The sequence below is a fragment of the Odocoileus virginianus genome, chromosome 17 (assembly GCF_023699985.2).
Source record: "Odocoileus virginianus isolate 20LAN1187 ecotype Illinois chromosome 17, Ovbor_1.2, whole genome shotgun sequence".
Lineage (NCBI taxonomy): Eukaryota > Metazoa > Chordata > Mammalia > Artiodactyla > Cervidae > Odocoileus > Odocoileus virginianus.
Window position 1 is genome coordinate 14,024,109 of NC_069690.1, and position 12,656 is coordinate 14,036,764.

The 12,656-nt window shown below is 53.7% G+C and overlaps 2 protein-coding genes across 20 annotated transcripts in view; one reads left to right on the forward strand and one right to left on the reverse strand.

The window, feature by feature from the left end:
- RFFL (ring finger and FYVE like domain containing E3 ubiquitin protein ligase) overlaps window positions 1-8,240 on the forward strand; it is a 75,472-nt gene extending 67,232 nt beyond the window's left edge. For 11 of the 13 annotated variants that reach the window (XM_070478684.1, XM_070478685.1, XM_070478688.1 and 8 more), the window contains 4 exons: window positions 1,033-1,116; window positions 2,024-2,234; window positions 3,414-3,437; window positions 5,560-8,240. In XM_070478684.1, the coding sequence (XP_070334785.1) occupies window positions 1,033-1,116; window positions 2,024-2,234; window positions 3,414-3,437; window positions 5,560-5,741 (501 nt within the window). In that variant the 3' untranslated portion in view covers window positions 5,742-8,240. The remainder of the gene's footprint in view (window positions 1-1,032; window positions 1,117-2,023; window positions 2,235-3,413; window positions 3,438-5,559) is intronic. The other 2 variants (XM_070478680.1, XM_070478681.1) reach the window with 1 other exon arrangement.
- A 2,074-nt stretch (window positions 8,241-10,314) lies between these two features.
- LIG3 (DNA ligase 3) overlaps window positions 10,315-12,656 on the reverse strand; it is a 30,138-nt gene continuing 27,796 nt past the window's right edge. For 6 of the 7 annotated variants that reach the window (XM_070478676.1, XM_070478677.1, XM_020894720.2 and 3 more), the window contains exons 19-20: window positions 12,269-12,351; window positions 10,315-11,090 (exon numbers count right to left, since the gene is read on the reverse strand). In XM_070478676.1, the coding sequence (XP_070334777.1) occupies window positions 10,857-11,090; window positions 12,269-12,351 (317 nt within the window). In that variant the 3' untranslated portion in view covers window positions 10,315-10,856. Of the gene's footprint in view, window positions 11,091-11,947; window positions 12,097-12,268; window positions 12,352-12,656 lie in introns of those variants that run through there. The other variant, XM_020894722.2, reaches the window with a different exon arrangement.

Consider the following 12,656-nt stretch of genomic DNA (forward strand, 5'->3'; position numbering starts at 1 on the left):
TGTGATTGCATGCCTTTTCTTAATTAGCTCCATATTATGCATTCTGACCTGAGGTGAGCAGCGGGGGCAGTGAGTGACTGTTTCCCAGGTTGTCCCTTTGCTGGTCCTCTGAAGAGTCCAGTGGAAAAGGCCTGTGAGCTCAGACACCTCTTTGCTCTGGGCTCACACCAGACCCTTTGCCTGTTTGGGGGCTGTGGGTGGAGAGGATCTAGGTGAGGGATTTGTGGCTTAAATGGTGACGGGATTAGGTGGCTCCCAGTTCTGACTAACTACTCTGTGGCAAAACCTGAAGGAATACCCAGGGGAAACCTTTTGAGAGTTTAGACTTCTGAGCCGAATGAAACTTCTTAAGCATAGGCATTAGTCTTATATAGTCTCAGGTTAATCGACTCTTTGATGCCTTAAAATAAGTTTTGACCGGGTTTCAAGATAGCTCTTAGTAACAGTCTGCCCTGCTGCTTTGAGCATAGTTCTAGAATTTCTAATGAGAGCAGTGACTAGCCAGAAGCAGGGGGTGGGGCCGGGGGGGTGAGGGTCTGGAAACTTTTATCTCATCTGGGCCAGATGAAGAAGCTGGGGAGATTTCATGTGGCAGAAGCGAAGACATAGTTTGAACAGTTGGGGAGAAGAGAGTTGACACTGGTCTGGGGGCAGAACCAGGGATGGCGGGCAGAAGTTGTAGACTTGGCGTTTTGGCGTCAGTGTCAGGAACGGACTTGACAGCCGCCCGGCAGAGGAGGGCCGTGTGATCTTCCTTCCACTCGGAGTGTGCAAGCTGAGCCGACACTGATGGTGAGTGGCAGATAATGCCATCCTGGCAGTAGGCAGAATTAATGCCATCCTGTTCTAGAGTTGAAATCTATGCGTATTGCTTCCCTGCCTGACAGAGTCAGGCTTCTAAAATGCTGTTAAGTGAGACTCCAGGTTCCCGGGGAAATGGGAGTGTGTTTGGATATGGCGTGAGCTGGCAAGAGCCCCATGCCATCCCTGGGACAGCTCTGCGGATGTGACGGCATCTTTCTCTCGCCACAGGCCAATGGCCATGTGTCTCAGGACCAAGAGGAGCCCGTCTACCTGGAGCGCACGGCCGGAGCTCCTGCTGAGGACGAGACCCAGGTGGGCCCTGCGGTGCCTGTGCCTCCGCCTTGGCTCTAGCTGCTGTTCTCGCCAGGACCCTCTGGGCGGCCTCACGGGGGAGAGGGGAGGAGCAGGCTGTGATGACAGTCCTTCTGAAGTCCTGTCTTCAGGGGTGGCGTTCAGTGAGCGTTCCAGGCGAACCTCAGGAGCGGTCCGTGTCACACCAGAGACTGGGGAGCGGCACAGCCCATTGGTTTCCAGTCTCTTGACTTGCTGAGAGCAGCCAGAGGGCAGGCTTCTGGTGCCGCTGTGCCGGTCTTGTTCTTTTCCTCTGCTTCTAGCACACGGTGGCCATTGTCAGGGGAAGGAGGTCAGATAATCGGGAGGAAAGATGAGAGGGCGTTCAGGGCACTGCCGTGGGGCCGCAGAGCTGTGGTCTCCGGTGTGCAGAGGGGATGCTTGCCCGGGAAGCGGGCTTCTTCCGTGGGAAAGCAGAACTCTCCAGGGGAGAAAGACCCAAGCCGCGCGCAGCAGTCTCTTGTGCTGCCTTGTTCAATCTCCACAGGGAGCCCGGGTGGCGGGACTGCTGCCACCTCTTTACGGGGGGCAGACGGGTTCAGAGGGGTGAGCATCATGCTCGGTACTGCTCAGCATCAGTCAGAGGAGGAATAGGGATCCAAAACCACCTGCCTCAGCCTGCTGCTGCTCCTCCTGCCTGGCCTGGGGGTGGGTCTGTGGTCAGCTGGGCCTGAGCACAGCCCTCGGGGCAGGAAGAGACGGAGGTCTGTCTGGCGATGCAGAGCCTGGGGCCACATAATCCTCCACGTGCCCCTGTTCCTGCTTGCCTTGAGGCCAGTCACCAAAAGCACAGGGTGATGAGAGCTCTGGGGTCCTGGGAGTGAGGGCGGGGCCAGGGAGCCCACCCATCCCATCTTTGCCTTCGCAGTCCGTCGACTCAGAGGACAGCTTTGTCCCAGGCCGGAGGGCTTCGCTGTCTGACCTGACCGACCTGGAGGACATCGAAGGTCTCACTGTGCGACAGCTCAAGGAGATCCTGGCTCGCAACTTCGTCAACTACAAGGGCTGCTGTGAGAAGTGGGAACTGATGGAGAGGGTGACACGGCTGTACAAGGACCAGAAGGGACTCCAGCACCTGGGTGAGGGGCCATGTGGGCGGCAGCGGCGCAGAGCTCCAGAGCGCCTGCTGTCTCGCTTTAGAGTCTACATTGACCTGACTCGATTTCCGTGCTTTTAGCTGAGGAAGGAGCCAGCCACCTTACGCATTTGCATCCTCTAATAATAACAGTCCTTTGGAGCTGAGTTCCCCGGGTGGGGGTCAGGCATCATGTATATGTATTTAATCCTCAGGGCAGCCTGTGAAATAGGCATTGTTAGCATCTTCCCTTTACTGGAGAGCCTAGATTGGCCCTGAGGATTTCTGGGTCTAAGTCCATGGCCTTTCCCGCCTTATGTCGCCCCATCAGACTCACCACTATCTGGCCATACTCAAGCTCTGTACACAGGTGCTGGCACGCTGTGTGTGACCTGTCTGCCTGGGGCTGTTCATTTTCCAAAGCATTTTCCATGGTATCATTTACAGTGATGCACAGTAAAACAAGGTCTGTGGTCAAATGAGTTTGGGGAAGAAAAAACTTGCTGTTATGTCCATGCTGCCGATTTGTGGTAAGATGAAGACTGTACCAATCAAGGCAGAGAAGCCCTGCAGGAGAGAAATGGGTCTAGCTGTTTGGAACTCCGCATTTCCTGAAATGACTTCACCCATTCGCTCCCCAGCTGATTGGGCTCCTGCAGGTCAATGTTGCGCTGACTTGCCTGCTCACAGTAGTTGGAGTCAGATTCGGGTTCTCCTCTCCCAGGAGCTCAGATTCATCAGAGTTAGGGGACATCTGCCTGATCACCTGATCACAGGTGATGGTCCCCAGAACCTCCCCAAAGGAGGGACGAGGGCCTGGGACTAGGAGATGGCGCCTCTGGGGAGTCACACCCAGACTCCCTGGCCAACCAGGACAGACTGTTCCTCCTTTCTTGACTTTAACACTGGCTTCCGATGCGATAGAAGAAAAGGACACTGTGCTTGTGCAGTCTCCTTTCTGCCTGGCAGTTTTGTTCATAGTAAAGCAGTGGAAGCCCTTTTTCTAAGACTAGACCAGACACCCTGGCAGGGGCGGTGGGTGAGTCTCCCATCTGTGGAGGGTCTGAGGGGGGTGGCCTGGTTCCCAGCAGGAGAGCGGTCAGAGTTCAGAAGTGAAGCCAGGGTGGCTGGAGGCTTTCCTTGTCATCATGTATTCAGACGCCTTCTTTCCTTCCCTTTGCAGTGTGCAGTGCTGAAGACCAAAACGGTACGTAGCTGTTCCTGTTCTGAGTCAGGCGTTCACTCCGTCTTGGTCTGTGTGGGAGGGTCTCTGTGTGTACCTTCAGGGAAATCACTTGGGATGTTCATCAACTTCTGGTACCAAGTGAAAAGCAGGGGTGGCGAGCTGAGAGCCTTGTGTATATAGCATACTTCGTGGCACTCAGCTGCCATGTACCAACCTGTGTGTTAAAGACCACCCACAGGTCTCTTGGCACCCCCAGAATGCACTGCAGGAATCTGACTGCAGATGCAATCACTCTGAAGCATGATAGACCTTTTTGTGAAAGCCTCAAGGCTATACAGCCGTTTTACTAAGGGAAAATTTGGAGTGTCTTCTGAAAAAGTTTTAAAGTGCTTTTCAGGCCCCTACACTACTCTGAGAAAATCCTTTCTTAGGGAAGAGCTCTCACCATATTGCTCTGGCTGATACATTCCAGAGTTGAGCATTTGGAGTTCTAGACCCTCACCTGACACCAAAGTTTGGCCATCCACTTGGGGTCTTTCTGACTCCCTGGGAGAATGCTGGCAACTGAGTTAATGAATTTGTTAATCTTGACAGAAGTAATCTGTAATGAAATTCTGTAAATTACTCCAGCTCATCTTATTTATGGATGAGCTATTTATATAGCCCATACTATCTATTATATCTATAGGTATTCCTACTTATATATATAGGTGTTTATATTGTTCAGTTTCCAAATGTTCCCTGTTAGGGCCATCAGCTCCTCACAGGAGTAAATAGGTTTCACTGCCTCACAGCCCACCCACCTCAAGTGATTTGACTTTCTGAATAGTCCAAGGAACAGGTAAAGTGCAGAAGCAGTGGAATATGAGAGTCCCCTGTGGGACCGTAGAGGTGGGACCGTATACGAGCAGTTCCCTATTTATGGCCGCCTGATTCATGCTGCCATTTAAAACGTGCTGGGAAGGCTTGGGTTTGGGGACCCGAAGGTTCTTCCGTTCCTGCAGCTGACCTAGGATATAGGTCATGCCTAGTGTCTTCCCAGTCGCACCAGCCGGTTAGCCTTGTTGAGAACTGTGCTGAGCAGTTAGTACTGTCTTTGCAGTCCCTGCCCTCAGGCCACTTCCCTAGAAGCCAGCCTACCTGGATTTCAATCTTTGGGCAAGCTATTTAACCCTTTGGTCTCACTTGCCTCACCTATCAAATGAGTAACGAGAGTACCTACTTCATAGTTTTTGTTGGGGCTCAGTAGTGAAGAATCTGCCTGCCAGTGCAGGAGACACGGGTTCAATCCCTGGGTCAGGAAGGTCCCCTGGAGGCGGAAGTGACAACCTGCTCTAGTATTCTTGCCTGGAGAATTCCATTGACAGAGAAACCTGTCGGACTGTAGTCCATGGGGTCACAAAGAGTCAGACTAACATGTTCACTTTCACCTCAGGACTGGTTTCAGGGATTCAAGATGACTGTCAGGCCTCAGAGCACACAGCAGATGCTAAGTATATTATTACCTCAGTAGAAATTGATTCCATTTGTTGGATTTAGGGGCCCGTATCTAGTGGGGAGACAAGGAGGCAAACTCACAATTCTGAAGGTGCTGAGGAGCAGTCACGGGGTGTGGGTGAAGTGTGTGTGGGAAGCAGAGAAGAGGGAGCTATAGTCTCTGCTGGGCTCTGGCACCATGGAGTCTCCTCCAAGGAAGCCTGAGGAAGCAGGCCGTGGCTTGCTTTATTCAGTTAGGGGTATGTTTACAGAGTCTCATGATCCTTCATGAGCTGTTCATTACAACTCTGTTGATGCCTAAACTCTTCTCAGCCAGCTTTATATCTTTTCAGCATGTTCTGCCTCAGGGAATATCGAGTCCCTCCATGGCACTCCCTGGCTTTATTGCAGCCTCAATTGTCTGAACGTTACTTCTTTTTAAGCTTTGAGGCCTTTGCCTTACTCTCACGTTCTGGGATGTCTTTGATCTATAAGTACTTGACTTTTCATATCTATAGCCTAACCTATGGAGGTGCAGCTTAAACAAGCAGGTGGAGTGAGTTCCTGGGGAGACGGTTCCTTGTCCCTGAGGGGGGTGTGTGGATCTGGGGGGCTGTGCCCCCGGCCCACACACTTAGTCTCCTTACTGTCCCTCTGCCATGTCCAGGGGGAGCAGTGCCGTGCAGCCTGGAGGAGAACCTGTGTCGGATCTGCATGGACTCGCCCATCGACTGTGTTCTGCTGGAGTGCGGCCACATGGTCACCTGTACCAAGTGCGGCAAGCGCATGAACGAGTGCCCCATCTGCCGGCAGTACGTGATCCGAGCCGTGCACGTCTTCCGGTCCTGAGGGCTCGCGTGGGCTTCTGCAGTGCCTTAGGGGACAGAGCTCCAGGTGTCTGGGCCCACGGTGGGCCGGCTTGCAGACGGGCAAGCTAACCAGAAAATGTGCAGTGTTCCCAAGACCAGGGCGAGCAAAGATGCTGTGTCACCTCTTGGGCATGCCTGTCTTGCTTCAGAGGTACACCGTGCAGCTGGCCGAGCCCCAGGCCAGTGGAAACTGGTACAGATCGCACAGGCCAGTCCCTGTTTCAGTGATCTTGGGGTGACGATGGTAACTGATGGAGAGGACTTTCCAGAATTTCGACCACATCTTCCTCCCTTCCTCTGCGAACCTAAACAGTCTCACCCTTCCTCCTGTAGCCCGCCCACCCCCCCGAGCGGCGTGCCTCTGTTTCACCCACCAGGAGTCCTGGTGGGGACGGCTGTCTTCCTCCCCGGCACACCTGGATTCATTTCTGGTCTCTCTGGCTCTCTGTGCTTTAACCGACCTTTGCTAAAGTCTCTTGATACCTTACCTAAAATCCATTTGTTTCTTTAGACCAAAAAGATGGTAGCTTACCAGGCCAACAGTGATCCTCCTAGGGACAGAAATTTGGACCAGTAAACTTACTTCTGGTGAGAAATGAAACGCAAATGCGATTGGAAAACTTTAAGTCATTAAGAGTTGCTTCCTGAAGTGCTGGGTTGGGAAGCTCTCCCTCTCCTGAGCTGACCTTGGGAGTCAGCAAAGCATCTGGCTTTCAGACTGGTGGGAGATTCCAGTCTGTGAAAGACAGTACGTGGGTCACCTCTGCTGCTTCTCCTGGGGTCTGACTTTGTGCCATCCTGTTTTAGTTGATGAGGAAAAGGGAAAGCGTTGGGTGGAAGCAGTGGCTCTCTGCTTGGCTTTGACTTCTCCAGCAGACAGCCTTAAACCATTTTCCCCTGAGTACGAGGTCCCTCTTGCCCATGGAGGTTTTAAACATGGTCTCACTTGAAGGTCTCACTGAAGAGACTTAGGCAAAGGGCCTATTCTACTCCAGTCAGACAAGCATGTAAGACTGAGCACTCAGAGGTATCAACCCTTGAGCAGACAGCTGCCCATGTCTGTTCTCCAGGTTGGGAGGGACTCCCGAATCCCATTTCCTTTCTCACCCTGCTGATTTAGGGGCAGGTCAAGAAGCAGCATTCCCTTGGCTCTTTAGGAAGGGCCGTGCAATGAGTGAGTGTTGTTCTTGAGCCCTCTCAGGGTCTCTTCACCACTGCAAGAGCTCAAGTTTGCTGGAGAAGCTTAGCCAAGCCCAAACATACATTCTGTGCACTATCAGAAGAGCTGCGTGCGCCGCCATTACCGTTGGATGAGCTATGCAAACCCTCAGACAGCCGAGGGCTTTGGCAGTCACCCCTATTCCCACCCCGTGCAGCTGAGATCTCTCAGACCAGAAGAACCAATCACGACTTTGGAAAGCAGTGGGAAACCTGTAAGGGCACCTGTTGGTTGGTACAGGATATACTTAATGCTTTCTCTCCATCAAGCACTAAACCACTGACCTTGACATTATACCAAGTCCTAGATAGTTTGATTTTGGGCTACAGCCTTTGTAGGAACTGGGGGGAACGGAGATTTCCCTGTAAAGACACCATCTTTCTGCTGGACAGTAAATACTATAGTTTACGGTGCCTACCAGTTTAACAAAGAATTCAGCTACTCCTTAGTTCCACTGTGAAACAGGTCTGCACATAGCGGCTCAGCTACAACCTAGCAATAACTTCAGGGCGGAAGCTGGCTGTTTCCCTGCTTAAAACTTCCTTTCTCTGCTGAGGCCTTACCACTCCCTACCTCCCAGTTTCCCTATTAGACGTGAGTTAACAATATCTTGATGGTTGGTTTGTAACCTCAGTAAGAGTCAGAACTGATGTCATTGACTCATCTTGGAGAAAGAACTTGCCTTTAAGTCTTCTAATCCCTTTTGGTGAAGGTTTCCATTTAGGAGAAAAGGTGTTAAAACAACCTAACCCTAAGTGCGCCCCCCCCCCCCCCCCCCGCCCGCTTTGTATATCTTCTTTATTACTACACCAAATAAAGGCTGGGAATTCTTAAGATCCCATTTCAGTTACTATCTAACTTAAGTAGCAAACTTGATTTTTATCCTTGGATACTCTCTTCTGCCCCTCATGGATCCTTGGTCTTAATTACCATGGAAACATCTAATTCTTCCATTATCCCATGGCTTTCGCTGATTGTTCTGAGATTTCAGTTGTGACTTGTTTTAAAAGACAGGACAGCTGACTGGCTCATAATACATTGGAATAGCTGGATCCAAACGAGAAAGAATAAGCTGTACAGGAATTAGTGCTCAATGTATATTGTACAAATTTGTTGAAATCTTTTGGACGTGAATGTGTTATTTCAAGTGGCTTATATTAAGATTTTCTCAGACTTACTTGGGTGTTAGACCAAACCCAAATGTGTATTTTTTGTTACAGAGCTCTGCTTTATAATTTTGTAATAAAGTTTCAACATAGATGCCTGTCCCAATCTGGTGTGAGGACGCCAGGTGTCATAGTTAAGACTGACCTGAGTTCACAAGCCACAGGCTAATCCCAGGCTGTATGCACACAGGCCTGCTCTTGCGAGACTGTGCTATTTTTGGAGATGCTTGGGTCATGTGGCCTTGGGCATGGGAAAGCCCAGAAGAGGATGGGCACTGGGCGGGAAAAAGGACCAAGCCCAGAGAGCAGCATCAAGTGAATTCAGATATGGACCCTGATCTGGTAGGAGCAGACTTTCAAGATGTGGGTGGAAAGGAGTCTGAGGGCAGCCAGGGTGCCCAGGTGTCTTCAGGCGACCCTGGGAGATGGCTGGACTGCGGCTCAGAGGCTGGCCCCGCCTCGAGGGCAGCGTGCCCTGTGTCTCCGTGCAGGTGGGTATGCCTGTCTGACCAGTGAGCAGGGGAGGGAACTCCTGAGAGCACAACCTTTGGGAGAGCTGGATTGAGTGCAGATCTGCCCTGTGACTGCAGAAGGAAGGGATCTTGCCAAAAGGGCGTAGAAGCTCAAGGCTGAGCCACAGCACTTTGTCATTGTTCTGGGCGGCTGACCCGTTCAGCACTCAGGGTGACCTCTTGCCTGCTGCCAACCAGCAAGTAAACAAAGGCTCAAAGGAGGGCAGGCCTCCAGCACCCTGCTGGGGAGGTTTAAGATGATGTTGCTTATGGTCTGTGAAATACAAAATTGTATATAATCTCAGCCGCAAAGAGAAACATGGATCAGAAAGACTGGAAGGAAACCGACACCCTGAATGGTGAGCTGAAGGTAACATACCCAGCGAGGTGGGGAGGGGCCGAGCTCATGACTGAAATGACCCCCTCTGTTGCACGGGTGCACTCTGGAGACCAGCCAAGCAAACGCAAAATCCTGAGGGGAGAGCTCTGTCCAGCTGCTTGGCCTGAGGAGGCTGGAGAGGGGGTGAAAATTTATGCAGGTCAGTGCTCAGAGGAGCAGCAGCTTTTGTCTCCACGGAGGATAGAATAAAAAGTGTCTTATTTTCAACAGTGAAGCCAGACTGAATGGTGCCTATTCAGAACCCCCAAATGTCCTGGCCTAGCGTCAGGGCACCTCCCCCTGCCCCTTCCTCCTAACACACTGCAAGCAGCAGGTGGAAACCCAGGTCAGGCAGGCTGAAGTGACCTTAGCTGATTACCCTGGAAGGCAGGGGGTAGGCAGTGGCCCCTGCTTATCCTCTTACTCAGGTATGCTCCAGTCACCTCACTTCCAGGGGTCGGACAAGCAGCCTGCCGACTTGTTGATACGGAAAAACAGGATGGACCCTCGGAACTAGATGGAAGCCAGTTCAGAACCAGAGGCTGACATGAGGAGCCTGCACTCAGACCAGAGTGCACACAGTAACGCACAGGCTGTGGTAGTGTCTCGCAGGCCCTGAAGGCAGAGGCCAGGGCCCACCCTCCCAAGCAGGGTCAGGACACACACCTGGGCTGATTTCCCCAACTCTGGATCACCATGTGCGCAGCCGCACCTTCAGTCCACTTCCTCTTTTCAGCAACCTTACGATTCAGGTGCACTTCCGGTCCGTGTGCCTCTGGGTGACAGCTGTTCAGTTTTCAGGGCTTGCTTCGAACCAGCTGTCTGTACCTGCAGTGTCCACTGTGAGCGTCGGTTCACCTCGGTTCACCTCACGTGACTACTTGAAGCTGAAGATGGTAAGTCCAGCTCTCGGGTATGTCACCAGCATGTCCCACATGCTCAGCAGCTGAGTGTGGTTGCTTCCCCTCGGCCAGTGGAGGTCGCCAGGATGCTGCTGCTGGTGCCGTAGAGAGTTCTCCTGAACCGGACTCGTCTATGCTGTTTTCCCTTTATTCACGCAAATCCACCTCAAGTGGCACAGGAGGCGTTCTCTATAAGCAGGCCGCATCTGTCCTCAGGTGGGTTTCTGAAGAGCGGTCCTGTCTGCAGATGGGGTAGGGCAGCTCCTCCTGAGCCTGCAGCCCCGGAGCCCACACCACCGCCCTGTCCATCCTTCCTGGTCCTGCTCCCCTCCCTTCAAACCAGGACCCACACACTGTTTAACAGGAGAGCAGGGAGAAGCGAGACATAAAAATCCATTTTGTTTTCTTTCTGATGCAATTTCATTCCTGGCAAAAATGGCCAGGCTGAATACAAGTTTTGCCCACTATAAGCATTTCTGAGGATACTCTTTTAAATACAACTTTAAAAGGAGCCTGGAAGTAGAAGGGGAACTTCGACAGCCAGCCTCCCCTCCATTCCTTAATCACCACAATTACAGGAGGTGTTTGGGGAAGGACAAAGGTAACTCCGAGGGGGTTCCATTTTTCTTTTTTTTAAAACTTCTTTTCAAAGAAAAGAAAAAAAAAAAAAGGTCAAAACCAGCACCCAGATCTGAAAGACCTATGTAAACTGGCAGGAGAACCTGACTTCACTGGTGGTACACAGCAACTCACTCCAGTCTGGAAGACAGCACGCGTGGCTGGTGGGCTCTGGAAGATGCATAGCTTGGAGGAGAGAGTGGCCCCCACCCTGGGTTCCTCTGGCGCCCGCCCGCCCGGCGCCCAGTCCAGAAGCAGTGCAGTGGGGAGTACACCCGAGGGAGGGGCAGGCGGCAGTCCTAGCAAGGAGCCACCAGCCTCCGTTTCCGGATACACGCCCAAATCCACTCTGGAGAGACCTGCTGGGCCTCACGATTCCTGTCCCCGCCACCCAGCACGTGTGTGGCTGAGCCCACGTCAAATTCCTGCACCAGGTCCCCATCGAATGCCACAAAGTAGCGTCTGAGGCGGCTGAAGTCTGGCGTGGAGGGTGGCAGGTAGAGCCGCACTCCAGTGAATATGTCCAGCAGCACCTGCAAACGCACAGCAGTCAGGGCCGAGCGGGGCTGGGGCAGGTGGCTCTGACCTGGCTCGGGAAGGAGCTGAGAGATGGAGACTAGTAGTCAGGACATGGGGAAAGGGTTTACAGGAGAAAAGGTAACGGCCCAAAACCCCCATCCTGGGACTTCCCTGGGTGGTCCGGTGGCTAAGACTTGGCTCCCAGTGCAAGGGGCCCAAGTTTGATCCCTGGTCAGGGAAATAGGTCCCACGTACTACAAGTAAGGACCCCATGTGCCACAACTAAGATCTGGTGCAGCCAAGTCAAGACAAAAAACCAAAAACCCCCATCCTCCAGCCACTCCAGGTTACACATGACCAACACGCCTTTCCCTCCTTGCTGAGAGGAAAGGGGGTGAGGGGACGGGTCCCCACGAGGCACTTGGAAAAGGGGAAGCACAAGTCTCAGGAACCACCCAAGGACTGGTGGGCAGGGCCTGTGGGGCTCGGAGTGATGCTGCCCGACCCACGAGCAGCCCTGTGTGCGCCGAGGGGCCAGGAGCCCTGCTCGAGACTGATGGATTCCAGGGCTTTAGTAGGGGAAGGACAGCAAGGTCCCCGGGTGCCATGGTGACCTCCATGCTGACTGCTGGGGGCGGGGTGGCACAGCCTCCCTGTCCTGACCAGATGCCGACACCTCTATCTGCCTCTAAGCCAGCAGCGCCTCCAGGGTAGAACCGAGTCACTGGCCTTGGTAAGCGCTCAGTAGCGGTTGTCACACCAAACTGACCATGGAGTATGAGAGGAGAGGAGGATGGTCACTGAACCAGCGCCCTCTCCTGCTCCTCACTGGCTGGCCCTGTTCACAAACTCACACGGCTACACTCCCACACCCAGGCTGGGCTTTCTCCCCTTTAATGTCAACTGGGATTTGGGACCGGCAGCTGGGTGGGTCCCTGCAGACTGCCGGCTGGGCCCGCTGTTCTATCTCCTGCCTGCGGGCACAGCTCTCCTTCCTCTCTGCTTGCTGGCTGGCTGCCTCTGCAAGGCAACAAGAGGGCACAGGGTGGAGCCAGCGGACTGTGGCTCTGCCCGAGGCCAGGGGAGCTGCGGGGGGTGGGGGACAGCCCGCCTGCAGTCAGCCCGCCCACACCTTGCTCAAGGCTCAGAGGCCAAGTGCAAAGGGCTGGGCACGCGGGGCGCACACCCTCACCTTGGCTTGGCATGGGGTCGCGTCGGGAGCCTTCCGCTTCAGTCCCACTCTCACGGGGGAGGGCTTTGCAGCTGGCGGGTTGCCTGCAGGTGAGAGCTCAGGGTGAGAACCCAGAAGAGGGCAGAAGCGGTGAAGTCAGCCCCTCTGCTCTCAGCACGGGTGAGACAGGAGGGGCTGTCCGCTGAGCCCTGAGAGCAGAGGTGCTCACCCCAGCTCCTGTGGCTCTCGGGGGCCCTGTCTGTCAGGAGTGCAGGGCAGGAGGGGAACCTGCAGATCAGCGGCTGCCGTCGGAGGCACACGCAGCAGGAACGCAGGCAATGCCAGCTGCAGTGGACGGGGTCCCAGGGCCTCAGGGCTGCGATGGGAGACGGGCCCCCGCCCCCGTCCC